This window comes from Bos indicus, chromosome 1 (genome assembly GCF_029378745.1).
Source record: "Bos indicus isolate NIAB-ARS_2022 breed Sahiwal x Tharparkar chromosome 1, NIAB-ARS_B.indTharparkar_mat_pri_1.0, whole genome shotgun sequence".
NCBI classification, from domain to species: domain Eukaryota; kingdom Metazoa; phylum Chordata; class Mammalia; order Artiodactyla; family Bovidae; genus Bos; species Bos indicus.
The window spans coordinates 11,045,648-11,072,888 of record NC_091760.1 but is presented as its reverse complement, the minus strand read 5'-3'; the positions used below and the strand labels follow the sequence as shown (position 1 = coordinate 11,072,888).

Here is a 27,241-nt window from a genome sequence, read left to right as displayed (position 1 = left end):
TCATTTTGAGAAGCTGAACAGAAATCCAGACAACTGGGGAAAAACCTTTACAGAGAGATTCATCAGTCTTGGGGTGGGGAAAGCTCTCCATGCTGACTCGTGTGACATGAAGTCAGCAGTGGGGAGAGAGGCAGAGGGTGAGGCTGGAGACATGGCAAGGAGCTGGGTCAGAGAATCTGTATTCATTTATCTTTTTAAAGCTGTGGCAGGTGGGATCTAGTCCCCTGACCAGGGATTGAACCCGGGCTTCCTGTATTGGGAGTGCTGAGTATTAGCCACTGGACCTCCAGGGAAGTCCCATATTCTGTGAATATTTAGATTCTTCTACTCAGAGGCCATGTGGGCCTGTTTGTACTGGCACCTGGATTAGGGAGAAGAAGAGGTTATGAGGAAAACTACTACTTCTTCAACTAATGCCAATGACAGGAAAAAACCTATTTTTCTAATTAGGAGTCAGGGCTGAAGATCACAGATGTTCTATATTGTAATCACGACAGAGACGGGATATACAGAGTTAATTAAATTTCCCAACGTGTGGGTTGGAAAAGAACATTTTCAAATGGAAGGAAGTGGGAAAGCCTGTCTTGTTAGGAATGGCCTGTGCCGAAGCACTGCCAAGTGTGTTTCAGTAGCGATAACGAGCTGTATTTGAGGTTGGACGCTCAGTGGGTTAGGTATACAGAGATGCTATAAAAGTGTGGTCTTGGCATCCTGCTCCTCTCTGACCGGTTCTACCATCATTAAACTCCTCACACGCAACGTTGCTGGCCTGTGACTATAAACATTTTCATAAAACCAAAGTGCTTCATTACCACTTCAACATGCGTGTGACTTCTTGGCTCCAATTTTCTGACAATTTTAACTATAAAATTCTCCCGAGAACTACTTGAGGCTAACCGACTAACACTCAAAGGAGGTACAAACACTTAAAAAGAAACAATGAGCTCCGTGTTCCAGGAAGTAAAGGATTCAAACTTTGATATACATTTTCCCCGATTTATCAGTCAAGCTGAAGATATCATGATTCTTCTGAAACAATTTAAACATAAAATGGAAGGTCTTCACATATACAGAAGTTGAAAGCAAAATGCTTTCCTGCTATTTGAACATCTATCAAATCTCTTTTTTAAATGTCAGAAGAGCCCAATTGATCCACATTAATTTTTACAGTCATTTTCCAATCCTAGGAAATCATATTTTCTACTATTCTTTTCCTTCCCTCAATTAACAGGACTCCTGCATATTTTAAGTCATAAATTATCATTACGGCTGTTTACGATCCAAGTTTATTTTAATAAGGTTCTCAGTCTCATCTAGGACAGAAAGTGCTTAAGTCATTATCTCTTATTTTTGATTATAATAATTACAAGGCCTACAATATTTTCTAAAGACCTAATTAAAAAGGGACATGTCATAATAGCCATGATTAGCAAACCAGAGGTGGGGTATTAGTCATTGCACCCTAAGGAGAGCTTTTCTCTTTGACAGTGTGAGAGTGAGTTGATTAGGGAAACATCAGCCTCACACTGGCCTGTCCTCACAACGCCAAGCTGTGCATTATAAACAAGTCAACTGTACATTTTACACTTGAACATACATCTGTATCGATTCTTTAACTCAGTCCTGAAAGCAAGCACAGGTTATTCTAATTTTTCCCATGTTAGATGTTAAGAAACGGCGTCAAGAAAATTTTATTGGGTCCAAAGCACACTTTATTTTTACTTAATTAATTTTTATTGGAGTATAGTTGCTTTAAAATGTTGTGTTAGTTTCTGCTGTACAGCAAAGTGAATCAGCAATATTTTTACATATATCTTCTCTTTTTTGGATTTCCTTCCCATTTAGGTCACCAAAGAGCATTGAGTAGAGTCCCCTGTGCTGTACAGCAGGCTCTCATTAGGTATCTATTTTATATATAGTATCAACAGTGTATATATGTCAATCCCAATTCATTCTAACCCCTTTTCCCCCTTGATATCTATCTGTACATTTGTTCTCTACATCTGTGTCTCTATTTCTGCTTTGCAAAGAAGATCATTTATACCATTTTTTTCTAGATTCCACATATATGGGTTACCTTTCAAAGATACTTCTGAAGCAAAGATCATCTTATTCACTAACAAGTTGTTTCTTTCCTAAACTACTTGGGTACACCTACTACATTAGATTTCTGTCTCCACACAGATTTTTTTTTTTTAATGCAAATGCGTTCTATCATCATTAAATGACCATAAATGAAATATTGCCCTTTCTTTCATGAAAGAAAGTGAAAGTGAAGTTGCTCAGTTGTGTCCGACTCTTTGCGAAGCTTTCATGATGATAGTCTCTTTTCCAGGTTTGTAGCTAGTATGTGTTACCATTTTTAGTTTCCACCAACATTAATTTCATGACTACTGGTATTGGAACAGCTGTCATAACGAGATAGTAACTCTCCACTGCAACCTCTACAATCACGGTAAGAGCTCTTCACGCTGGCCTGGCAACCTGTTGCTAAGCAGAATACATTGGAAAACCAAGTTCAACTAACAGTAAACAGTGGTCTCAAATGCAAAAGAAGACTTTTTTATTTGCTATAAGGAGACACTTACAATAGCAACTCCTTACAAAATTTGAATTACTACTGCACTCAATAAAATGCTGTGCTGTGCTTAGTTGCTCAGTCATGTCCGACTCTGCGACCCACGGACTGCAGCCCGCCAGGTCCCTCTGTCCATGGGATTCTCCAGGCAAGAATACTGGAGTGGGTTGCCATGCCCTCCTCCAGGGGATCTTCCCAACCCAGGGGCTGAACCCAGGCCTCCTGCATTGCAGGCGGATTCTCTACTGTCTGAGCCACCAGGGAAGCCCATGCTCTCCTATAAATATATTTTCAAGTAACTTCTAATACCACGGTGTATTTTGGGATATCCATTGGCAAGTCATTTCCAGAATTACACATTACACTTTACTAAAACAATTTAGTCAATACACAAGAATTTATAGCCCATTCTGTGCTCAGCGTTCAGTTCTCCTTCTAACTATTTATATGGCACAATGTGCTGGATAAAACACGACATAAATTAAAGCAATGAATGTTCATGTCCTGTATCTTCGAATGTGTAAGGATAGTACAACCAGATTGATGGCCCGAATGTCTTTATTTCTTTAATTTGATGATATTATATGTGGAAATACTTTATTGGAACTGACTGTAAAGTTATATTGGGATTTTTCACTGTGCTCGGGGTCTGTGCCCCTAGCCCCTAAATTGTTCAAGGTTCTACTGTATACCTATAACTCACACACATCCTCCATTACACTTTGTCATCATCAGATTATTTTCAACCTAATACCATGTAAATAGCTTTAAGTACAAAGTAAGTGCTATGTAAATAGTTGCTGGTTGGTGCACAGTAAATTCAAGTTTTGCTTATTTGGAACTTCTTGAAAAAATATTTTTTGTGTGAATATTTCTGATTCATGGTGTGTCGTATCATCAAATACAGAATCATGAATATAGTCAGCTACTGTATCTGGAGATTATTTTCCAGATGATTGACTTCCTTCCAAGGGTTGGAAAAGTTTTGCTAAGTTCTTTGTGATAGGGTCTTGGTACTAGTTTAGACTGAGAGCGGGAAACCTCATGTACTCCTATTTTAGGGCTCCTAGAAGCCAATTTACATATAACCAAGATCAAAATAAAGTTCCAGCATGCAACTGATTGTTACCAGGGATTTGATGAGCCACATGGCTCAAGTGAAGGAAATCTTTTTGAGTATAATATGCTGTTATGTGGATTTTGAGGTCAAAAGAAAAAACAAAACAATAAACACATAGTTTTAAGGGCCACTGAGACGTGAACAGTGGTGAATTCCATCTAAACTAGGAGTTCTACATTGAAGATAACCAAATCCAGATGTTGGTTTCAACAAGGAATTAGTGTTTGGGGGCTACTACTGCCAGAAACCTGTTGTAAGGATCTGTATTTTCTTCCTTTTTAACTATTTTGTAATCCAGGAAATTTGGATAGTTTAATTAAAACACATTGGAGGGATATAAACTCAGGAATGGAATTATTGGGTCATATGGTAGTTCTATTTTTAGTTTTAGTTTTGAGAAACCTCTATATTGTTTTCCACAGTGGCTGCACGAACGTACTTTATAGTAAACAAGGTTGCCCTTTTCTCCACATCTTTGCCAACATTTGCTATTTGTGCTCTTTTTGATGAGAACCATTCTAACAGGTATGAGATAATATCTCATTGTAGTTTTTATTTGCATTTCCCTGATAATCAGTAACGTTGAGCATCTTTTCATATGTCTGTTGGCCATCTGTATTTCCTCTTTTGAAAAATGTCTTTTTAGTTCTTCTGCCCATTGTTCAATCATGTTGCCTGCTTTTTTGATGTTGAGTTTTATGAGCTGTTTGTATATGTTGGATATTAATTCCTTGGCAGTCATATCATTTGAAACTATTTTCTCCCATTCACCAGGTTGTTTTTCTGTTTTTCAATGGTTTCCTTTACTGTGCAAAAGCATTTAAGTTTAATTAGGTCCCATTTTTTTATTTTTGCTTTTTTTTGCTGTAGGCAGATGGATCCAAAAAAAAAAATAATGCTGTGACTTATTACAAAGAGTGTTCTGCCTATGTTTTTCTCTATGAGTTTTTATTTAGTCTCACATTAGTCTCACATTTAGGTCACACACACACACACACACACTGGAACACTACTCAGTCATAAAATATACACATATATATGTGTGTATATATATTTATATACAGAGATATATGTGCCTATATGTATGTATATACATATACACACATTACAGAAAACTATTCAGTCATAAAAAAGAACAAAAATTTTGCCATCTGCAGCAATATGGATGGACATTGGATATGGAAGGCGTTATCCCCTGGTGTCTTAGATGGTAAAGAATCTGCCTGCAACACGGGAGACAGGGGTTTGATCCCTGGGTTAGGAAGATCCCCTGGAGGAGGGCATGGCAACGCACTCCAGTATTCTTGCCTGGAGAATCCCATGGACAGAGGAGCCTGGTAGGCAACAGTCCATGAGGCTGCAAAGAGTCGGACACAACTGAGCGACTAAGCACACACACACATGCTAGGTGAAAAGAAGCCCAGACAGATAAAAACAAATACTGTATGATTTCAGAATCTAAAAAATAGAGCAGGAAAAAGGAAGCAAATTCACAGATATAGGGAACAAACTAGTGGTTACTAGAGGAGAGAAGGAAAGGGGGAGGGTCAATACTGGGCTGGGAGAGTGAGAGGCCAACTACTGGGGGCAAGACAGGCTCGCGGATGTACTGCGTAATACAGAGAATATATCCAATATTTTGTAATAACTGTATTCATTGCAAGGACTGATGCTGAAGCTGAAACTCCAATACTTTGGCCACCTGATGCGAAGAACTGACTCATTAGAAAAGACCCTGATGCTGGGAAAGATTGAGGGCAAGAGCAGAAGGGGACGACAGAGGATGAGATGGTTTGATGGCATCACTAACTCAATGGACATGGATTTGGGTGGACCCCGGGAACTGGTGATGGACAGGGAGGCCTGGCGTGCTGCGGTCCCTGGGGCTGCAAAAGCCGGACACGACTGAGCGACTGGACTGACTGAACTGAACTGTAGATGGAAAGTAACCTTTAAATTTTGTATTAAAAATTAAAAAAAAAAATCAATCTAAATATAAAAGACAATGGGAGTACAAAGAAGCCTTCCATGTCTCAGCAGTGTAAAATTCTCAGCAATGAATAATCCAGCCATCCAAACAACTTTTACACATGAACCATCCCCCAGCACCTCTCATTTCAGCCGTATCTGGTTACCCGGCAGCTTGCACCATCAGATCCCAGTGAGCACAAGGATCACTGCCAGATGTAGCCTGGGATGGCAGCAATCCAACCCTGAACTTCAAAGGCATCTTCTCTTCCAACCATCACCTGCTTAGAAACCTAAACAAACCCCACTGGTTTGGCCACATATCTCTTAATCTGGTTAAGGCTACTAAAGTGTTTTGTTTTTCATTTTGACGTACATGCTATTCAAGCTCATTCAATCCAGAAATTCAGCATTTTTAATAAGACCTCAGAGCTGGCAGCCAATTCCCTCAAGAGAAAATGCTTGTCTCCTGTTCATCATTTTCAAATTAGTTCCCATATTTCAGCTCAAGGCTCAGTGATACAGTTACAGCCTCACAGTACTAGATGCTGCCAACCCAGCACCATGACACTTAGCTCTCAAAGCCACAAAGATTTGATTTATCAAATCTAGGCTTTTGACTCATCCACTGGCAGAGTTTTAAGGCGGTAATGTATCAGTTGCATGATTCACGTTGTGACCCTCCTCCAAAGTTTTTGCTTTTTTTCCCCGCTCGGAGTATCTACTATCACTTTCTGAAAATGCAGGATAGAAAAGCAGCTGAAAGATTAGATATTCAACAGATTTTAACTCTAGACATCCAGACAAGATATAAAGTCAAATGAAGCGTCTCTCTCTCAGAACCAATTTTAAAGACTGAGAAAACATTGATTCACTAATAGACACACAATCTCACAACAGCCTGAGATCATATGAGGCTACGACAACTTCCCAGACTAACTGGAAGACAACATGGGCCTAACTTCCTCCATGATTCAATGACAAGTTTTCACAAACCACAAATAATGTGTTTGTGCAACGAACCCTCCACACTCCCATCTGGTGCTTATTTTCTGAGAAAACTTCTTGGAGCGCACAGACCACAGTTAATTAGACTTTCAACTATACCTAGCGCTGTGCCACCCACAAATCAAGCCTCAGTAAGAACTTCTTAAGCTGACTGCAATAGTCACCAGGATCCAGATTTTATTCCTTATGTTGAGCATCAGTCGTGTTGGTCTTTGCTTAATTTTCTGCGAAATGACTGGAAATGGGATGCACCCAGTGTTCTTAGCAACCCTCTGCTTCTGGAACAAAGGTCAGTCCCAGCTCTCTAACGGGCCTGGTAAATGGATTTAAAGAAATCTCTTTTAATGGTGCCCATGTAGAGGGTACAATAAAATGTTCCCAATGGTTGTGGCTATGTCAAGGTATTTATTGGGTCACATGTTCTTGCAGGAAAGATAGAGCAAGACACCATGAAACCATATACCTATTATTTACACTAGAACTCCATCAACGGCTCAAATGAAGCCATGGACACAACTGTCCTCAATTCAAAGTAAGCTTATCATCATTATTTTTTATACTTTGACATGTTACCTTGAGTTGGGGCTACTGGACTATCATTTCCCCTTCATAAATAGTCAGGTTAACATGATGGGCTCAAAGGTTATATTATCAGATCCATCCCTATCTTATTTGATTCAAATAATGTGATCAAATCAATAACACCATTAAAATGGCCAAGATATTGACCAAAGGGAGATGTAATGTCTATGTATATTTCTCTCTGTTCATAACAATCCCATTCTTTACCAAAAAAAAGACATATCTCTGTGGAACAATTTACACAGATATAAGAATAAGATGCCCTTCTTTCCTTTTAAAGAGAATTAGACTGAAGAGACCTCTTCTAAGGTAGAAGTTGGGTCTATAAATTCTCTGTCCCTTCATTAATCACATCCCCACTGTCCCCACAAACAAATAAATAAAAACAAGAACCTGAAGAGAAACAGCTCGCCTTTTCTCTAGGCATGTATCCCAATGTATACATACTTCTTCACATTTCCCATTGTATTAAACTAATCTAAAGCTTTAGAGTATCCTTGCCTGTAGATCTCCATGGACAGAGGAGCCTGGTGGGCTACAGTCCATGGGGTCACAAAGAGTCAGACATGACTGAGCCACTAAGCACGCAAAGCTTTAGACTGTAATACCTCCACCCCCAACTTCCCTGACCAAAGGTTCACAACTAGGGCAGATCAAACCGCATGGAATCAGCATACACCATACTATCAGTAAACACTGAAAATGTTTAACGTCTCTCACATATAAATTATTTAATCAAAATTATGTATTTTTCTGAAATGTTTTTGATCAAAAGTGAATAAGTTAATCATTATTAAAGTTATACTTTATATGTACTCTTAAGGTAGAATGAAGAAATTTAGCTGAAGGAGAAAAGTACAGATTATTAATGACATTTCATTAATGCAGAACTAATGGAATGAAAATCAACAGAAGGGTTCTGTTGGATTTTACACTTGAAATACCTGTAATATTTACTTGGCAGAAGAAAAAAAAATGTAAATTCTCAAGAAGAGATAAATGAGCACAAATCTGTTCCCAGCATAGGAAAAGCCCGAATAACATTCATTAAATCAGCCTACAAACAACTAACAGATATTAAAAAGCTGTGAACATTAGACAGGTTAATATATGCAAGGCATTCAGAACAGTGGTTTGCACATAACAAGATTATGTAGTATCTCTTACGATTATTACTACTTGTGTACAGACAAGGATATAAGAAGGCAATAAAATTTCGTCCATGCCCTCATCACATTCATAGTCTGAAAACCTGACGATAAAGGAAGGGGTCATGTTCTTAACAATGATAAAAATCCAATATTGGTGAGTATGCAATGATGAAATAAATTAACCTGCTGTCCAAACCTCACTGTAAATGGGCATAAACATTTAAATAAATGTTAAATGCTGTCAAAACATTTATATCTTTCATTGTCCGATTTTTGGAAAACTATTTTAAAGCAATTATTACCTAATTTGGGAGGCAAATCTAGATTTATTAAGGAATTCAAAAGCTTGACTTCTATAATGTAAAAAAAGCAGCAAAAAAAAAAAAATCTGAAAATGATGACACAAGTGAACAAATCTTGAAGGAACATACATAATTGAAGAGATACATGTGAAAATTGCAAAATGTATTTTCAAAATATCTAGATGTTACTTAAAAATGAAAATTTTATATTTTAAAGATAACTAAATAAAAACAAAAAAGAAGAACAAACAGAAATGTAGAACTTACATTAAAGTCAAATTACAGGTGTTTCTTTTTGGCCCAAATCCTTCTGAAAAATCACCATATTTTAAATATTTTCTAATTAGATGTAAGGGAAAAATAACTTTAGTGGAGCTTGTCTGCCAGGTCTCTAAATGCTCCAATATTTTGAACATGATCTTTTTTTTCTGCAGAAAATATGCTAATATTTGGTATAGTCAAAATGAACAGCAGTGATACTAATGAAAGGAAAAAAATAAATGACATAATGATTAGATTTAATGAAGTGACTAGGTGCAAATAAGAAGCCTCAATCACCCATTGTTTGGGAATACTGTTTCAGCTCTAAATGCACGTAGGTTTGGAAGGTTTATTTTGATCTCAAACATTTTCATCTGCACAAAAGCTGTGTTCAAAAGGCAGACTCCTGGGGTGTTTGCTTTACTGTCCACAGGAGATCAGGGTAAGACAAAAGCTTGAAATGGAAGTTGTTGGTTTGTTGTTGCTTTTTTAAGAATAATTTCCTTAGTTTTCCAGTACTGAAGAAAACTCGACACCAGTTTCTCAACCACAGCTCTACTGACATTTCTTTGTTGTGGGGCTGTCCTGTGTATAATGGGATGTTTAGCACTAACCCTGGTCTCTACCCATCAAATGCCAGGAGCCTCTGATCCCCTCCCCCACAACCGAGACAACTGAAAATGTCTGCAGACATTTCCAAAGGTCTCTTGGGAATAAAATCATCGGCAGTTGAGAATCATTGCTCCAAACTAATGTTTGTTTACTCATTAAAAAAAAAAAAAACTTTTCATTTTTCACTGGGGTATAACTGATTAACAATGTTGTGATAGTTTCAGGCGAACCTTCTAGAAGGGACTCAGCTATACATATACATGTATCCATTCTCCCCCAAATTCCCCCCATCCAGGCTGCCACATAAGCAGAGTTCCATGTGCTATACCGTACGTCCTCGTTGCCTATCATTTTAAATAAAGCAGTGCTTTGTTGTTTAGTCGCTAAATCGTGTCCGACTCTTTTGCAACTCCATGGACTACAGTTCACCAGGCTCCTTTGTCCATGGGATTTTCCAGGCAAAAATACTGGAATGGGCCGCCATTTCCTTCTCCAGGGGATCTTCCTGACCCAGGGATGGAACCTGCATCTCCTGCCTTGGCAGGCAGGTTCTTTACACAGAAGTCCCATAGCAGTGCTGGTTTCTTTTTAAAATCACACAATGCTTGCCAATAGCTAATGGAGCTGAAACTGTCTCATGACTACAACTTGTATTTCCTAAAATTTCTGTCTACTGTTATTTAAAAAATTTTTAATACCTACCATTATTTCTGATAAAGAGCTCCAGTTTGACACTAAGGAATAAAAAATGCTTGCTGGTTCAAATAACAAAGTCTCTCAAATGGATTTTTATCTGAAAGTTCAAAGAAAGATCATATTTTCATTTACAACTCCAATTTAATTTCATTTTATTCTATTTTATTTTACTTATTGAAGCAATTGAAAGATATTCAATTAGTAACTACAATCAGTTCAGTTCACTTCAGTTGCTCAGTCGTGTCCGACTCTTTACGACCCCATGAATAGCAGCACACCAGGCCCCCCTGCGGAGAAGGCAATGGCACCCCACTCCAGTACTCTTGCCTGGGAAATCCCATGGACAGAGAAGCCTGGTAAGCTGCAGGCCATGGGGTCTCGAAGAGTCGGACACGACTGAGCAACTTCACTTTCACTTTTCATTTTCATGCACTGGAGAAGGAAATGGCAATCCACTCCGGTGTTCTTGCCTGGAGAATCCCAGGGACGGGGGAGCCTGGTGGGCTGCCATCTATGGGGTCACACCGAGTCGGACACGACTGAAGTGACTTAGTAGCAGCAGCAGCAGCAGCAGGCCTCCCTGTCCATTATTGTGATCCACACAGTCAAAGGCTTTGGCATAGTCAATAAAGCAGAAATAGATGTTTTTCTGGAACTCTCTTCCTTTTTCCATGATCCAGCGGATGTTGGCAATTTGATCTCTGCTTCCTCTGCCTTTTCTAAAACCAGCTTGAACATCTGGAAGTTCATGGTTCACGTATTGCTGAAACCTGGCTTGGAGAATTTTGAGCATTACTTTACTAGCATCTGGGATGAGTGCACTACAATACAGGCGCTGTTTATAAATATTCCTATTGCCTCAGTATTTTTTCCCCAGTATTTCTGGCTTTAGAGACTTCTGATGCAATGTCACTTAATTCTTGCATATCTGGAATGATATTCGTTGGTAGTTTTTGTTTTAAAGGCCAATTAGCTTAACCTTGAGTTACCAGTTATGTCTTTGTGTGTGTTTAACATGAATGCCAATTCAACTCCAATATTTACTGAGTAGCTGGCTTGTAGAAAATTAGGTCAAGTATTTAATAAAAGTCACATAGGCCTCATAATAAATGCAATCCCTTGAATAAACAGGGTAGGCTATTAACCCTACCAACAGGGCCCACTGAACATAATTTTTACATTTTAAGTTTCATTTTGAGCAGTTCTATCTACATCTAAGGGTCTGTATTTCTGATTTTCACATTTTCTTCAAATATTTTGTAAATGGAATGAAACTCATTCTATGTTGTGATTACCATATCAATCAACTGGAGTTTTTTGATACCTAAGATTTTTTCCCACAATCTTTCTATTTTTATCATCCCAGGAGTTATTTCATCGTTACTCATTAATTATTTCAACTGTGCTAAGAAGACCAAATAATAAGAAAATAAAAGAATGAGGGAATTGCCTAGAAAGATGATGCAATAGGGGAATTATCAGAGTTTTATTATTTTGTTCCCAAAATATTGCATCATCTTTCAAGAGGCAATGAAAGAAGTCTAGGGACTTTCACTGAATGCAAGTGAAAAAAAAAAATTCTCATTTTCCGCACTGGCAAATAAGAGAAAATTGACAGGAGACATGTTACAATTATTAAACAAATCAGAAGATGACTGAAATTGATTGCATAAGCAAAACCTCAGACCATGTGACTCTTCAGTTCAGATGATGATGGTCTACATGAATTTTCTCAAGCTCAAGAACTGCAAAGTGAGCAATGCATTTCTAAGAACAAAAAGAAAATATGGTATTCTCATTCAGTTAGTCATTCTACAGGAAGGATGACATCATTCAGTATTTTGCAACAAAAACAGATAAAATTGCTAAAAACATGTGGTAGTATTCTTTCCTTCTTTATGATGTGTGTGCAACAAATTTTTATGATGTTTATACAACAGAACCAGTTCAGAAGTAGACAAATACCAAATTCATGAGTATCTTAAAAGTGATGAATAGAACCAACATAAAATGTATAAAAAAAAGGACTGGATTAATGATGTTCATGAGTGTTTATAAATCCAAACTTGAACATATTTTCTAATTTATAAAATAGAAGATAGCACTGCTTTTTCTTCAACAAAATTATGAACTCTTAAGTTGAAAAGTACTGATTTTTTAACAATTATCAAGTGCAACAAAACAACCAGGAACTACTCGGTACCTGTCAGAACCCAGCAGAGATGTATTTGATCCTGGAATCAGTATTCGTAAGATGGTTATAATTCGGGTTCATGCCTGGCAGCTGATTAGCTGCTACTTTTATTCAAAGGATAGTGCTCATTTCAGAAATCCTTACCTTCAAAACCAGGAAGAGATGAAATAAAAATCTAGCTTAACTGTGTTGAAGTTTTAATTCAAATTAAGATATTTACTACATTAATTCTTACTAAAATTTCTAAATGAAGTTATTGCTTCTCATCCTTTTAATTTTTGTGAATCGTTTGTAAAATAATTTAAAAACAAAAATTATATTAGTATAAAGGGCCCGCTGCACCCAGAGAGTCACTGATGCAGGCCTGGCTTTTCCAGTGCAGTGTAGGGCGAGTCGATCACCAGAACTGATTCAGTGAATTTCATAAGGTATTACGTGTTCCCATGTGCGCATACGCGCATGCTCAGCACCCCCCGCCCCCACCTACATAACCGAGGAAACCATCCTGAGCTACCAAATACAGCTTCAAAAAAGGACATGGTGAATTGCAGGCACAAATAATCACTCATCTAGATCTATCATAACAGGTTTTTTTTTTCAATCAAAAGAAAAAAAAATATCATCTAATTATCCAGGAAGATAGATGAGGTTACATGTCAGCACATTCTCACTAATACCTGCAACTCTCAACATATGAAGCCATGTCTTTGGATTCTTTTTTGAAAAAAATGTAAGGAAATAGTACTGAGAGGCAAAGGCTGTTATCAAAGAACTAGAGGGTCTTCCTTTAAGTTTTTTGCTCTACAAAACTCATCAACCCCTATGAAGTATGTGGTTTCTAGTCAGATTCTGCTGTACCAGATGGGAGCATCTCCAGGTACTCACTCTCAAGGTTAAACTGGATATGTGACTGGTCTTACATGTGAGTTTTTCAAGGGAATTTTCCCATGGAAAAATTCTTACCCAAGGAGGCTGGAGTCTATACACTATTAACATAAGTAAGCTGCATTACTGATCACATAACTAGGTATTCTGAGGTCGCCTGAGAACTCAGTCATTATGTGCTAAGTCACTTCAGTTGTGTCCCACTCTTTGTGACCCTATGGACTGTAGCCACCAGACTCCTCTGTCCATGGGATTCTCCAGGCAAGGATACTGGAGTGGGTTGCCATGCCCTCTTCCAGGGGATCTTACCGACCCAGGGATCGAATCCCAGTCTCTTGCGTCTCCTACGCTGGCAGGAGACTTCTTTACCACTAGCGTCACCTGGGAAACTCTAATTACAACACCAGAGAAATAAACACTGCTGCTGCTGCTGCTGCTAAGTCGCTTCAGTCGTGTCCGACTCTGGGCGACGCCATAGACGGCAGCCCACCAGGCTCCCCCGTCCCTGGGATTCTCCAGGCAAGAACACTGGAGTGGGTTGCCATTTTCCTCTCCAATGCATGCAAGTGAAAAGTGAAAGTGAAGTTGCTCAGTCGTGTCCGACTCTTCGCGACCCCATGGACTGCAGCCTATCAGGCTCCTCCATCCATGGGATTTTCCAGGCAAGAGAATAAACACTGAGTTACTTACAAATAAATTTTGGGAACAGTAACTGATTTGTTTCTACTCAATCTTTGAAAAGACTTACCTCTTTTTCAAATGAGGTCATAAAACAGGGCTCATCCCATAAAGAATGTTTCTCTAAATGCCTCATTAGCAATAGGATAACACTCAATCTTCCAAAACAAAGCTCACTACCTACCAATCAACAAAGTGCATTAAGCTGTGTATCAAATTTTATTCTGGAGGAGCAGAGTTCCTTTTTTTTTTTCCCTTTTCAAGAACTGTCATATGGTGTCTCCTCAGGACTTGTCAAGCAGGATGTGTGAAATTCTTATTGTGACTTGTTATGGAAGCAGGCAGCCACCAGCTGGCAGGCCCCCAGCTTGTGTGGGGGTCAGTGATGTAATATTTCTCTCGTTTTGCCCACTAGCTTTGCCAGAAGAGAATGAAGGCATACGTGCCTGCAGGGCTCACAGAAAAACACGTTCAAAAATGAAGTGGTGCAAGTGACCTGATATCTTAATTCTATTAGGTTCTAACCAATTCTTTTTTCTTTTTGCAGTTCTAATTTGTCTTTTTTTCTTCTTTCTTTTTAAAAAAATTTTATTTTGAAAAGTGAAACATCGTTGATTTACAATGTTTCATTAGTTTCTAGCGTACAGCAAAGTAATGCAATTATTAATATATATATATATTCTTTATATTCTTTTTCATTATAGGTATTGAATGTCCTATAATGATATACTGAATATCAGAAGATATTGAATATTAGTCCCTGTGCTATACAGTAGGACCTTGTTGTTTGTCTATTTTATATACAGTTGTTTGTATCTGCTAATCCCGAAGTCCTCATTTATCCCTCTCTCCCCTCTTTACCTTCGGTAGTCATTGGTTTGTTTTCTATGTCTGTTTTTGTTTTGTAAATAAGTTTATTTGTAACATATTTTAGATTCCACATATGAGTGATATCCTGTCTTTAATTTCACTTATTATGATAATCTCTGGGTCCATCTATGTTACTGCGAATGGCATTATTTCATTCTTTCTTAATAAATGAGTCATATTCCACTGGGGGCTTTCCTGGTGGCTCAGATGGTAAAGAATCCACCTGCAGTGCAGATCTGAGTTCGATCCCTGGGTTGGAAAGATCCCCTGGATGGGGGCATGGCAACCCACTCCAGTATTCTTGCCTGGAGAATCCCCATGGACAGAGGAGCCTGGTAGGCTACAGTCCATGAGGTTGCAAACAGTAGAACATGACTGAGTAACTAAGCACACAATATTCCATTGTGTGTGTGTGTGTGTGTATGTGTATGTGGAGGAGGGCATGGCGACACACTCCAGTATTCTTGCCTGGAGAATCCCATGGACAGAGCAGCCTGGTGTCCATAGGGTTGCAAAGAATCAGACATGACCTAGCGACTTACCACAGCACATATCTATACACACACACACACACACACACACACCATCTTCTTTATCCATTTATCTATCGATAGACACTTAGGTAGCTTCCATGTCTTGGCTATTGTAAATAGTGCTGCAGTGAGCACTGCTGGAGTTCATGCATCTTTCTGAATTAGAGCTTTCTCCAGATATGTGCCTAGGAATAGGATTGCTGGATCATATGGTGCATGCTAAATTGCTTCAGTTGTGTCCAACTCTTGTGCAACCCTATGGACCATACCCGCCAGCCTCCTCTATCCATGGGATTGTCCAGGCAAGATTACTGGAGTGGGTTGCCATGCCCTTCTCCAGGGGATCTTCCTGACCCAGTGACTGAACCCGCGTCTCTTACGTCTCCTGCATTGGAAGGTGGGTTCTTCACCACTAGTGACAGCTGGGAAAGACCAGTCAGTTATACATAGACATATATTCATTCCTATTCAGATTCTTATCCCATTTAGGTCAATACCAAGTATAGAGTCCAGTGGGATTTCTTTCATGATTTTGTAAAACTTTTTGAGAAACAAATCATCAACCACATTGTTTACACTCATAAGGTTTCTTTCCGGTATGTCTCCTTTCATGAACTTTAAGGGATTAAGTTAAAGGGATTAACGAATACTTTCTCACACTCCTTACTTGTACAAGGTCAATCTCTAGTGTGTGTTACCATGTGGGCATGGTTTCTATTTTTAGTTTTTAAAGGAACATCCATACTGTTTCCCATAGTGGCTGCACCAATTTACATTCCCACCAGCAAAAGGAGGATTTGCTTTTTATCATGCCTTCTCAAGCATTTATTATTTGTAGCCTTTTTAATGATGTTAGGTCATCAAATAGTGATGATTAGTTGTATCCAATAACATTAATACCCCAGCTGATGTTACAGCATGAATAAGAAATGGAATTAACTGGTGGGATTAAACATCAACCTTGGAAAGCTCAGAAGCAGTTAAAGGGAGAAGTTAATTTTCCCCACATAGGGAGGACTGATGAAAATATCTTTACAAAATGTTAAGGGTATCAATAAATCCAGGATATTCAAAGGAATATGAAAAAATCCTTACTCCTTGGGTCCATCCTGGCCAGAAAGAACCAAAAAAAAAAAAAAAAAAAGAAGAAGATAATGAACTAAAAGCCTGAATTGGGGAGGTGATTGTTATAAAGGAAGGGTGAAATCCCTAGGACCAGATTCGTATTTTAGGTCTAAGATCAGAAGATCATATTTAGAGAGTAATGTCAAACCTGGAAACCCTGTGGGTACAGCAATTCTTAGGGATGACACGGTTCAAGGTCTAACTGTTGCAGACAGCAGAACAGCATATAAATGTAGGGGATCAGGAAAGATCCAGCTAACATTTCTACTGAATGTCAACTTGGATGGTGATATTACAGAAAACCGAAATACGTAAGATGACCGTATGGCCTACTTTTGTCTAAGTCCTTCAGTTACGACTGTGGTACTAGTGTCAAATCTAGCTTAACACTCTATAGTTGCTCCAGTAATAGATAATGCAATAAATTAAAGGAAAAAAAAAAGCAGTGTTAAAAAACAGTATACTGGTGTTCTATAGTTTGGTGACTGTAACGAAGAAGACACAGAGTAGTATCATAACCAGAGAGATGGGTATCGAAGTAGGTATAGTTACCTACTTTGACATGGGTAAATAATAAATGAGAGACTCATAATAAATAAATGAGAGACTCCAGGCCAGAAGGGAAAGCCCTGTGGATCTCTTTCTAGGACCAGTGAGATAGGATGTAGGAAGAGAACGGGCCACTGAAGAGGGTTTCATAAGATAACAATGTTAGTAATGATTTCAATTAGTTCAGGAAGTCAGAAGGAGGGTAGGAGGAAAGGATCAAGATACCTCGAAATCTATTCCCAGTAAACAGAAGGTTTTATAAGACATAAAAAAACAAAAACAAAACACGTGTTAAATGCAGAAGAGAGCCTGGCAAAAGTCTGTCACTCTCAGGAAAAGCACAAATACCCACTTTTAATTACAAAAGTCCCTTGTGTATGAATGATCACGAATGGCGGGTCAACAACCTTGATACAGGGTTACAAGTACACAGCTGGCTCCATATGATTTTAAGAGCAGCCATGGAGCTGTCTTGGTTTATTCATCATCATCTGGGTTGTTTACTAAGTACGGAGCCAACTCAGTAATGAGACGTGATCGATCACGCATCCAACAAACCAGGAGAAAAGAAAATCGGTGAACACCCCAAATTTCCCTTTTTAATCCTGACTGCACTGACATCGGGTAGTAAGAGCCCTCACGACAACTCTTTTACAAATTCACCCTTAAACCTTCAAATCCACATATGACTGAGGAAGAATATGAAAAAGCCATGAATAAGAACTAAGCAACTCCAACTTTTAGACAAAGTAGCAATTAAGCCCAAACCAATGGACAGGGAACACAGGGGAGGGGCCAACCATGGCCTAGAATGCAATGCTCAGAAGCCTTCCCACTGACAAACCCTGTTCTCACTGATGCTTCCTGCCCTGGGAGAAGGAGTTCATACTATTTAACTTACATCTCTTAGAAACATAAGCAAAAAATGTAAGCATACAGCTCACTTCTTTATTTCTTTCTCCTGTGGTTTAGAATTTGCTTGTCCTGCTACACTGAACCCAATTTTTCTAAATCATGTAAAAGAGGGAACACAAGAAACCTTAACTAACAAGAAGAGAGTTACGGTAACAATGGGTAAGACACCAAAGAGAAGCCTGCATTATTAACTGACAAAAATGGCAATCAGGGATCCTCAGTGTACATAGATTCTTATATATCTGTAAAATAGATATGTATTTTTGTAAAACTACTTTGAAACAACAAAATTCTGTGAAGCAATTATCCTTCAATAAAAAAAAAACTTTAAAAATTCTAAAATATATTATTAAAAATCCTGTGCTTAATTACATAAAAGTCAGAAAACTTTATATTAATTACTATAAGCCCTACAAGTCATATTTAACATTCTACTTGGAAATTTGTTAATATTTGGGAACAGCTGAGAAAATACTGAAGGAAAAAGTGAAGTGTTACATCATCATCACCTTTGGGGATGTGACTAAACCAGATGGCTTTTCTAACCCAAAGATTCAGATTTTATAATTTTATGAATTGTAAATAATGAATACAATGATGCCTTCAATTAAAACTAAGAATATACAAATTATGGGATTTAGATTCCAAAGAAAATGAGGTGAAAATATATTTATTAATAATCACAGAAACCAAAGATTCAGATTTTATAATTTTATGAATTACAAATGATGAATACAAATGATGCCTTCAATTAAAACTAAGAATCTACAAATTATGGGATTTAGATTCCAAAGAAAATGAGGTGAAAATATATTTATTAATAATCACAGAAACCAAAGTCAGTTAAAGAATTTTAGCAAACGTTTATGATTGCCTCTGACCTCATTTATAAAGGACAAGATGACAAAGGCAAAAAACCCCACAAAAACAAAAACCCACACAAACAGAAACAAAATCCTTCTTAAGAAAAATTCAGATTTAGCCAATGACTGATGAAATAATCCCCAAATCCCTTCCCCAAATTTCTAAACTACAGACCAAAACAGAAGACCATGTCATTCACCCAGCTCTCAAGTCTTTGCAGAACTACCAGTGACCTATTATAATGCCAGTGGAATTTTGATCCCAACTCGTGAGGTTAAAATAAAATAGTTACAATTAATTCAGTGATGGCCGATTAATTATACTAAAATTAAACGGTAGGCTATAACCAGAACAGAACTTCATGGTTAGACTTTATTCCATAAAGGCAAACTTCGATGGGAGTGGGAGAGATCACGTAAATAAGAAATAGAAAGACATACATTTATAGAAGAAACAAAACTACATGTTAGATGTTCTGGCATCTAGGAGAGACGAAACATAAAGGCCACCTTACCTCCCATCTGCATAGTCCGTGTCTGCTCCACCCCACCAGACGTCTGAGTCATCCTCCTCTGCATCCGCGGAGTCAACATTGTCACTTTCCTCGGCCAGTGGGCAACATACAAATTCCACCCCTCTGAACTTGTCAATTCCACAGGGCAGCAACATGCCATAGTCATGCAAGTTGGTACTCTTCTCACTACAGGTCTATAAAAAGGTAAGGAGAAAACAACAAGTACTGGAGTAGATGGGCTTCATTTTAAGAAAGTCCAGTTCTAGAAAGACACAGGACCAGCACATCGAGACCAATTTTACAGTGGAAAGAATCATTTGCTTTTTGAGTGGATTTGCAGTCGTTTCTTTAGCACAAGCTACTTTGGTACCCTTAATTTTTAACTTTGATACTTATTTAATAGAGATAGGTTGTTATGGGGCTTCCCTGGTGGCTCAACAGCATAGAATCTGTCTGCAATGCAGGAGACATGGGTTCAATCCCTGGGTCAGGAAGATCCTCTGGCGAAGGGAAAGGTTACCCACTTCAGTTTTCTTGCCTGGAGAATCCTACGAACAGAGGGGCCTGGTGGAGTATAGTCCATAGGGTCGCAAATGACTTAAGAGACTAAACTATAATATGTTGTTATACTATAGAAATGAATAAAAACAATATGAGTAGAAATAAATTGGGAGCTAAGACATAGAAGAAACCTCTACAGTGAACAGTTATCAGAAAATCAATTCTTTCCAGCCTCATTAGCGTATCAGGAAGTAATGATGGTTCCACATATATATCCCCCCAACTCACTTCCACTTCCTTTATGGATGGAAGCTACTCTCACTTGGATCTACTTGGATCTATCTTACTTGAGCAACTGCAACTCTCTTGGCTCACTTTCAAAGTAAGAGTCTTAGGAAAAGAAGAAATTATCCTCTGCCATGAATCAAAACTTAAAGTCATTAGAGGTTTCTCCTTCAAATCCTTTCGCTTTCCTGGGATTTGTTAAATTCCCACAAATCAAAATTAACATAAAGCTTTGAAAGCACCCAGTGGTGACAGAGGAAAGATTAATAATTCAATACACATAAGTAAAGAATGAAATTTTACAGAGTGTACTTTGACCTCATAGGAATTAGACTCATTTTGTTTCTCAGTGGCAAATAAATTTTTTAAACTCCAGAAGAAATGAAAAATAAGGTAGTCAGATGGGCATCTGTGTGTGCTGAGCTGCTAAGGTATATCTGACTCTTTACGACCCCATGGACTGTAGCACGCCAGGTTCCTCTATCCATGGAATTTTCTAGGCAAGAATACTGGAGAGGGTTGCCATGTCCTACTTCCAGGGGAACTTCCTGACCCAGGGATCGAACCCACATCTCCTGCATTGGCAGACTGATTCTTTACCACTGAGCCAGCCACCTGGGAAGCCCAATCAGATGGGTACTGGGCTTTAAATCATCTAGGTTGTTTTCTTAATATCAATTAGCTCTGAAACATTTTTATATAAAGACAATGTTGCTTACAACATATTATTTTATAAAAGGCAAAATTAATGCTGAATCTTAAGTGGTGTTTTTTGCCTAACAGCTTTAAGGCTATGATGCAATGGGTAAATGGAGCTAGATCAGGGTTTCTCAATCTCAGTACCATTGACATTTTGGGCCAGATTATTCTAGAGGACAAGGGACACTTGTCCTGTTCACTGAAGAATGCTTAGCAGAACATTCTGGCCCCTGGCCACCAAATGCCAATGGTATCACCCCTTGTCACACAAAAAAACTGTGACAACCAATAATATCTCTAGACATTGGCTCATGTCCTTGGGAAGGGATGTGGAGCAAAACTGACCTCATTTGAGAACCACTGAACTACATCAAGGAACCTAATTCTGGGAGACTGATTTCATTACAAAGGAAAAAAAAGCATACAAATTTATCAGAAAAAAATTCATAATATATTAAAGAGACAAAGCAGTTTTAAAGGCAATAATATAAAAAATGACATTTTATGCTAATTGCTTTATGTCTTATTGGCTTTGCTAAAAGCAGGGGGTTAGCAAAAGTCAGAACTGGTGCCATAGACTTCCTCCCTATGGAGAAATGATGGCGTCAGCGTGACGCACTGAACACAAAGTTGATGGCAAAACTCAGATCTAACTGTAACTTTCATGCCCGTACTGGACAAGCTACTTCCTCCTCTACCATTGTATTCCCCAATGGATAACAGAGAAAAAAGTTAAAGCATAAAAACTTGGCACGTGCCAAACGAAAACAACACACAAATTACAAAAATTTTTAAAAAGGTATGTTTTAAGGTTTATAGAGAGTATAAACTTATAGTTTCTAATTTATAAAACATGACATAGCATAACAAATCTAACTAAACATAAAACTCATGGATAGCTTTTTAAAATAATAACTTATTGATCAACACAGCTGTTGTCTCAAGATATCCTCTTAAAATATTCATGAAGATTTTTATTTTTAACAGTAATAATTTAAAAAAAAAAACACATTTATCAACAGACAGCTGTTGCCTCCAAACACCCTCTACAGTGTCCCTGCGCATCATCCCTAGGAAACTGTCACTTGGCAAGGAGGGCAATGAAAGGGCTGGTACCTCTTTGGCCACGGTGTGCCAGTGAAGATGGGTTTCACAGACATCCATTCTCTCCTGGTGTAAGAATTTGCATTTGTCGGGAACAAGGAGGGCATCGCTCACAAACTCGCCAACTGCAAACAAAGAAAACAGCTTCACATCATTCTGTCTGCATCCCAGGGATCTTATCCTGGTGACGGTATCAAGGAAAGACAGGCTAAAAGAACTTCAGAGAAGTTACGCTGCATTTAGAATGATGAAGTAGTCAAAGCAGGAAGAAGTATCTTTAGAATTTTGAGTCCTGCTTCCGTAAACAGCCAAGTTCCTTGTCACATTACCTTGATGGTTAAATACTTTCTATGTGTTTAAAGTGAAATTTTAATTTATTGAACATGAATCTCTGTGAAGTAATCATACAAAAAACTGCCACTTAATTGCAACTAGGGTGAAAAAATTACAGATTGACTTCACCAAGGTGATCATTTGAGAAGAATCCAAATAAATAATTGTCCACCCCTCTTTCTTGGACATATTAATCTGAAACTAACACAAAAGTTAGCATTTTTTGACTTTCTAAATAAAATCTACATATACACATATGTGTATTGTATGTTTATATATATAATACTGGAGAAGGCAATGGCACCCCACTCCAGTACTCTTGCCTGGAAAATCCCATGGACGGAGGAGCCTGGTTGGCTGCAGTCCATGGGGTCGCTAAGAGTCGGACACGACTGAGTGACTTCACTTTCACTTTTCACTTTCATCCATTGGAGAAGGAAATTGCAACCCACTCCAGTGTTCTTGACTGGAGAATCCCAGGGACGGGAGAGGCTGGTGGGCTGCTGTCTATGGGGTCGCACAGGGTCAGACACAACTGAAGTGACTTAGCAGCAGCAGCAGCAGAGAAGGAAATGGCAACCCACTCCAGTGTCCTTGCCTGGAGAATCCCAGGGACAGAGGAGCCTGGTGGGCTGCCGTCTGTGGGGTCGCACAGAGTCGGACAGAACTGAAGCGACTCAGCAGCAGCAGCAGAGAAGGAAATGGCAACCCACTCCAGTGTTCTTGCCTGGGAAATTCCATGGACAGAAGAGCCCGGTGGGCTACAGTTCATGGGGTCGCAAAGAGCTGGAGATGACTTAGCGACTAAAACAACAAACAGCATACATAATACATTTGTGACCCCATGTACTGTCACAAGTACACCCCATGTACTACTTCACTACAGTATCCCCAATTTCAGTATAGATTCTGCACACAGTAGGCAATAAATGTCTTGATGAATGAAGAAATTAAATGCTATAATAGAGATAAAGTGATAGATCAATATAGTGAACACATCTTCTTGAGGATACTGGGGATGATCTCAAAGTAGAAATAACAGTAGAAATGAGTCTAAATGGATGAACAGGAATGGGCCATGTAGGAATGAATGCAATGTTAAGACAGTATCTATCTTGTTTAACATTCTACCCCCAATCCATGGTCTAGTTCTAGCAAACATGACCATACTGGATGTATGGATGGATGTATGGATGGATAGGTGAATGGACACATGGCAAAAGGAAACCTTCTGTGCAAAGGAAGAAAACAGGACAAAGCATATCTGTAGAAGAGGCAGAAGTCCACTATAGCTGGAACATAAGGTAGGTGGGGAAAAATGTCCAGAAATAAATGAAAGACTGGAGAAATATGGCAGACTCTAGTTTTAGAGTCTAAGGTTTTAAATCATTTTGGATGTAACACAGGCCACAGGACATTTTAAACAGTAATGATGCGCTCGTTTGATTCCCATATAAACTCTTTAATAAAGTGAAAGATGGACTCCTGTCATAAGATGATGAGTAATCAAGGAGACCATTGAGTAAGGTACCATGATCCTTCAAGCAAGACATGCAAGAACAGATTAAAACCAACAACTACAAACAAGCAAGGAATACAAGTTGTCCACACATCAGCAAAGACAAGAACCATTTCTTTACTTCCATAGTATGTTACATGAAATTTTCTGAAATGATACATAAGGAGATAAAGGTTCTAAGAAGGGGGAGAAAAAGCAACTTTTCAAACCCTTTAAACAAAAGGATTCCTTAAAACTACCTTTCTAAAAATGCATTTAAATTTTAGTCTGTCTCTAGTTCAAACATGCACGATGCCTCATGAAATTTAAGTATTTATTTTAATAAATAATACTTAGGTAAAAGTCTAAGCAAATCACTGGGGATAAAGATCCTTATCATTCCTCAAATCTCTGAAACAATTGATGGTGTCCACAGCATTGCATTGTGGGTCACAGAGAATGCAAGAATTATGAGACACGGTGCCCCCAGGGGCTTCATGCTGGTGGTACTTGGTGAGGAAGGAAACTTTTGAGTCCATGGAATGGCTGGCTTTCCACGTGCATCACTGCAGTTCAGCTCCACAACAGCTGTGTGATGGGTCTCTAGAGTGGGACACAGGGAGTGACTAACACTTTCCCAGAAACACACATAATGCCACCTGTCTTGAGAAGGCTATAACCAAGCCCCAGAGACAAACATCAAGATATAAATTATAAGGAAAGAAATGACATAATAATGCAAATGATGTCATATTTTCTTTTGCTTTTACATAGAATACTATAAAACAAAACAATAAATAAAACAGACCCCCCCCCCAAAAAAAAGATGAATTGGGAGAATGGAAAACAAAAATAACCTCATCAGAAATCAACACATCTTTCTCCAAGTGGACTCTTCATGGTTTCTCAGGGCAGGCAATCACACATAGCAAGAATACTTTATACCAGAGGCATCCTATTTTCAAGGCCACAGGAGGCCAGAATTGACAGTGGCCTGAAGATGCCTGCCTGATTTACCAGCTCCGAACTGTCAAGCCATACTACCATACACATCTGGGCTTCCCGGCTCAGGTGATAAAGAATTTGCCTGCAATGCAAGAGACCAGGTTCAGCCCCCGGGTTGGGGAGATCCCCTGGAGAAGGGAATGGCTATCCAACTCCAGTACTCTTGCCTAGGAAATCCCATGGACAGAGGAGGCTTGCAGGTTATAGTCCATGGGGTTGCAAAGAATTGGACATGACTGACTGACTGACTCAAGAGACCTGGGTTTGGGTGGACTCCGAGAGTTGGTGACAGACAGGGAGGCCTGGAGTGCTGCAGTTCATGGGGTAGCAAAGAGTCGGACATGACTGAGTGACTGAACTGAACTGAACTGAGCAACTAACACACACACACACACACACACATACAAACACACACACATCGCCATATTTACAAACATCAGAAATACTAAGCAATGTTTTTTTATTTTTTTACAAATTATCTGGGAAGATTCAATGCCTGGGCCAAAGCTGTTAAATCAGTTCATGAGACAATCAGAAGAAGATATCGGATACTCTCAACTTTGTCCTGAAACAGTTTTTGTGGCATAAACTGGATAACAGCTGCAGAACGACAAAGTGTCCTTTTTTACTTGACCTGAGGCCAATCTGCTAAGGAGTAGATTTTAATGCAAAGTCAAATCACTGGAAGATATTTACCTTGGTAAAATCAAGTGTTCATCAAAAGGACACGTATGACATTAATTTAATAAAAGGATATTTGATTTGTATTTTTTATTTGGAAAATGGCATTTCATTTCACTGTGTGAAGATGCCCTTAGGTTTCTAATATTGCACATAGTCAAGAAATATATGTCCCTCAAAGGAGATTGCTTTTTTAAAGGATTAATACGGGTTATTTAATAGGCCCTCGGGACTAATGGCAAAACAGTAAACTCATTGTACTCTAACATTAAAATAAAATTCATCAAAGACTGGATTTTACAGTCTTGTTTATATTACTTTCAAAACTGATGGCACATACTAGAATGTTACACATTGGAAAGGTTAAAGCAATTAAACCACAAAAATCTGTTAAAATTTATTTAATAAGGAATGAAAGAGAAGTGGTAAAAATATAACAAATCCTTTCTCAGAATCTGGTTTAGTTTAATACGGTTTACCTTTGCTCTCTTTTTAATTCTAAAAACATTATTCTTAAAAATCTATGATATATAAAAAAAAACCCAACTATGATGCAACAGGGGATATGTGGAAACTCTTTGTAGTGGCCACTCAGTTTTGCTGAGAATGTAAAATTGCTCTAAGAAATAGCTTTTTAATTAAAAAAAAAAAAAAACTGATAGTATATTTGGGGAGTTTCCACATAGAACCATGCTCACTTTTATTTTTATTTATCTTTTGCATTTTATTTATATATGTTTTTTAAATTGGAGAATAATCACTTTATAATGTTGTGTTACTTTTCTACTGCATAACCATGTGCATTAGCTCTATGTATACATATATACATGTATCTCCTCCCTCATGAGTCTTCTTCCTACTGCTCCCTGCTGCCCCCTACCCCGTCCCACACCTCTAGGTCATCACAGAGCACTAAGCTGAGTTCCCTGTGTTATACAACAGCTACCCATCGATTTGTTGCTATTCAGTCGCTAAGCCATATCTGACTTTTTGTGACCCTAGGACAGAAAGTGAAGAAGAACTAAAGAGCCTCTTGATGAAAGTGAAAGAAGAGAGTGAAAAAGTTGTCTTAAAGCTCAACATTCAGAAAACGAAGATCATGGCATCTGGTCCCATCACTTCATGGGAAATAGATGGGGAAACAGTGGAAACAGTGGCTGACTTTTATTTTTCTGGGCTCCAAAATCACTGCAGATGGTGATTGCAGCCATGAAATTAAAAGATGCTTACTCCTTGCAAGGAAAGTTAGACAGAATATTAAAAAGCAGAGACATTACTTTGTCAGCAAAGGTCCGTCTAGTTAAGGCTATGGTTTTTCCACTGGTCATGTATGGATGTGAGAGTTGGACTATAAAGAAAGCTGAGCACAGAAGAATTGATGCTTTTGAACTGTGGTGTTGGAGAAGACTCTTGGGAGTCCCTTGGACTGCAAGGAGATCCAACCAGTCCATTCTAAAGGAGATCAGTCCTGGGTGTTCATTGGAAGGTCTGATGTTGAAGCTGAAACTTCAATACTTTGGCCACCTGATGTGGAGAGCTGACTAATTTGAAAAGACCCTGATGCTGGGAAAGATTGAGGGCAGGAGGAGAAGGGGACAACAGAGGATGAGATAGCTGGATCGCATCATCGACTTGATGGACATGAGTCTGGGTGAACTCCAGGAGTTGGTGATGGACAGGGAGGCCTGGAGTGCTGTGGTTCATGGGGTTGCAAAGAGTCGGACACTACT

General features: G+C 38.6%; 1 protein-coding gene across 7 annotated transcripts in view; it reads right to left on the bottom strand.

Annotated features, from left to right (window-relative positions):
- The window catches only part of APP (amyloid beta precursor protein), a 312,816-nt gene that overhangs the window by 162,180 nt on the left and 123,395 nt on the right, over positions 1–27,241 (bottom strand). For all 7 annotated transcript variants that reach the window (XM_019960087.2, XM_070786121.1, XM_070786128.1 and 4 more), the window contains exons 4-5: positions 22,007–22,119; positions 19,406–19,599 (exon numbers count right to left, since the gene is read on the bottom strand). In XM_019960087.2, coding sequence (XP_019815646.1) covers positions 19,406–19,599; positions 22,007–22,119 — 307 coding nt within the window. The remainder of the gene's footprint in view (positions 1–19,405; positions 19,600–22,006; positions 22,120–27,241) is intronic.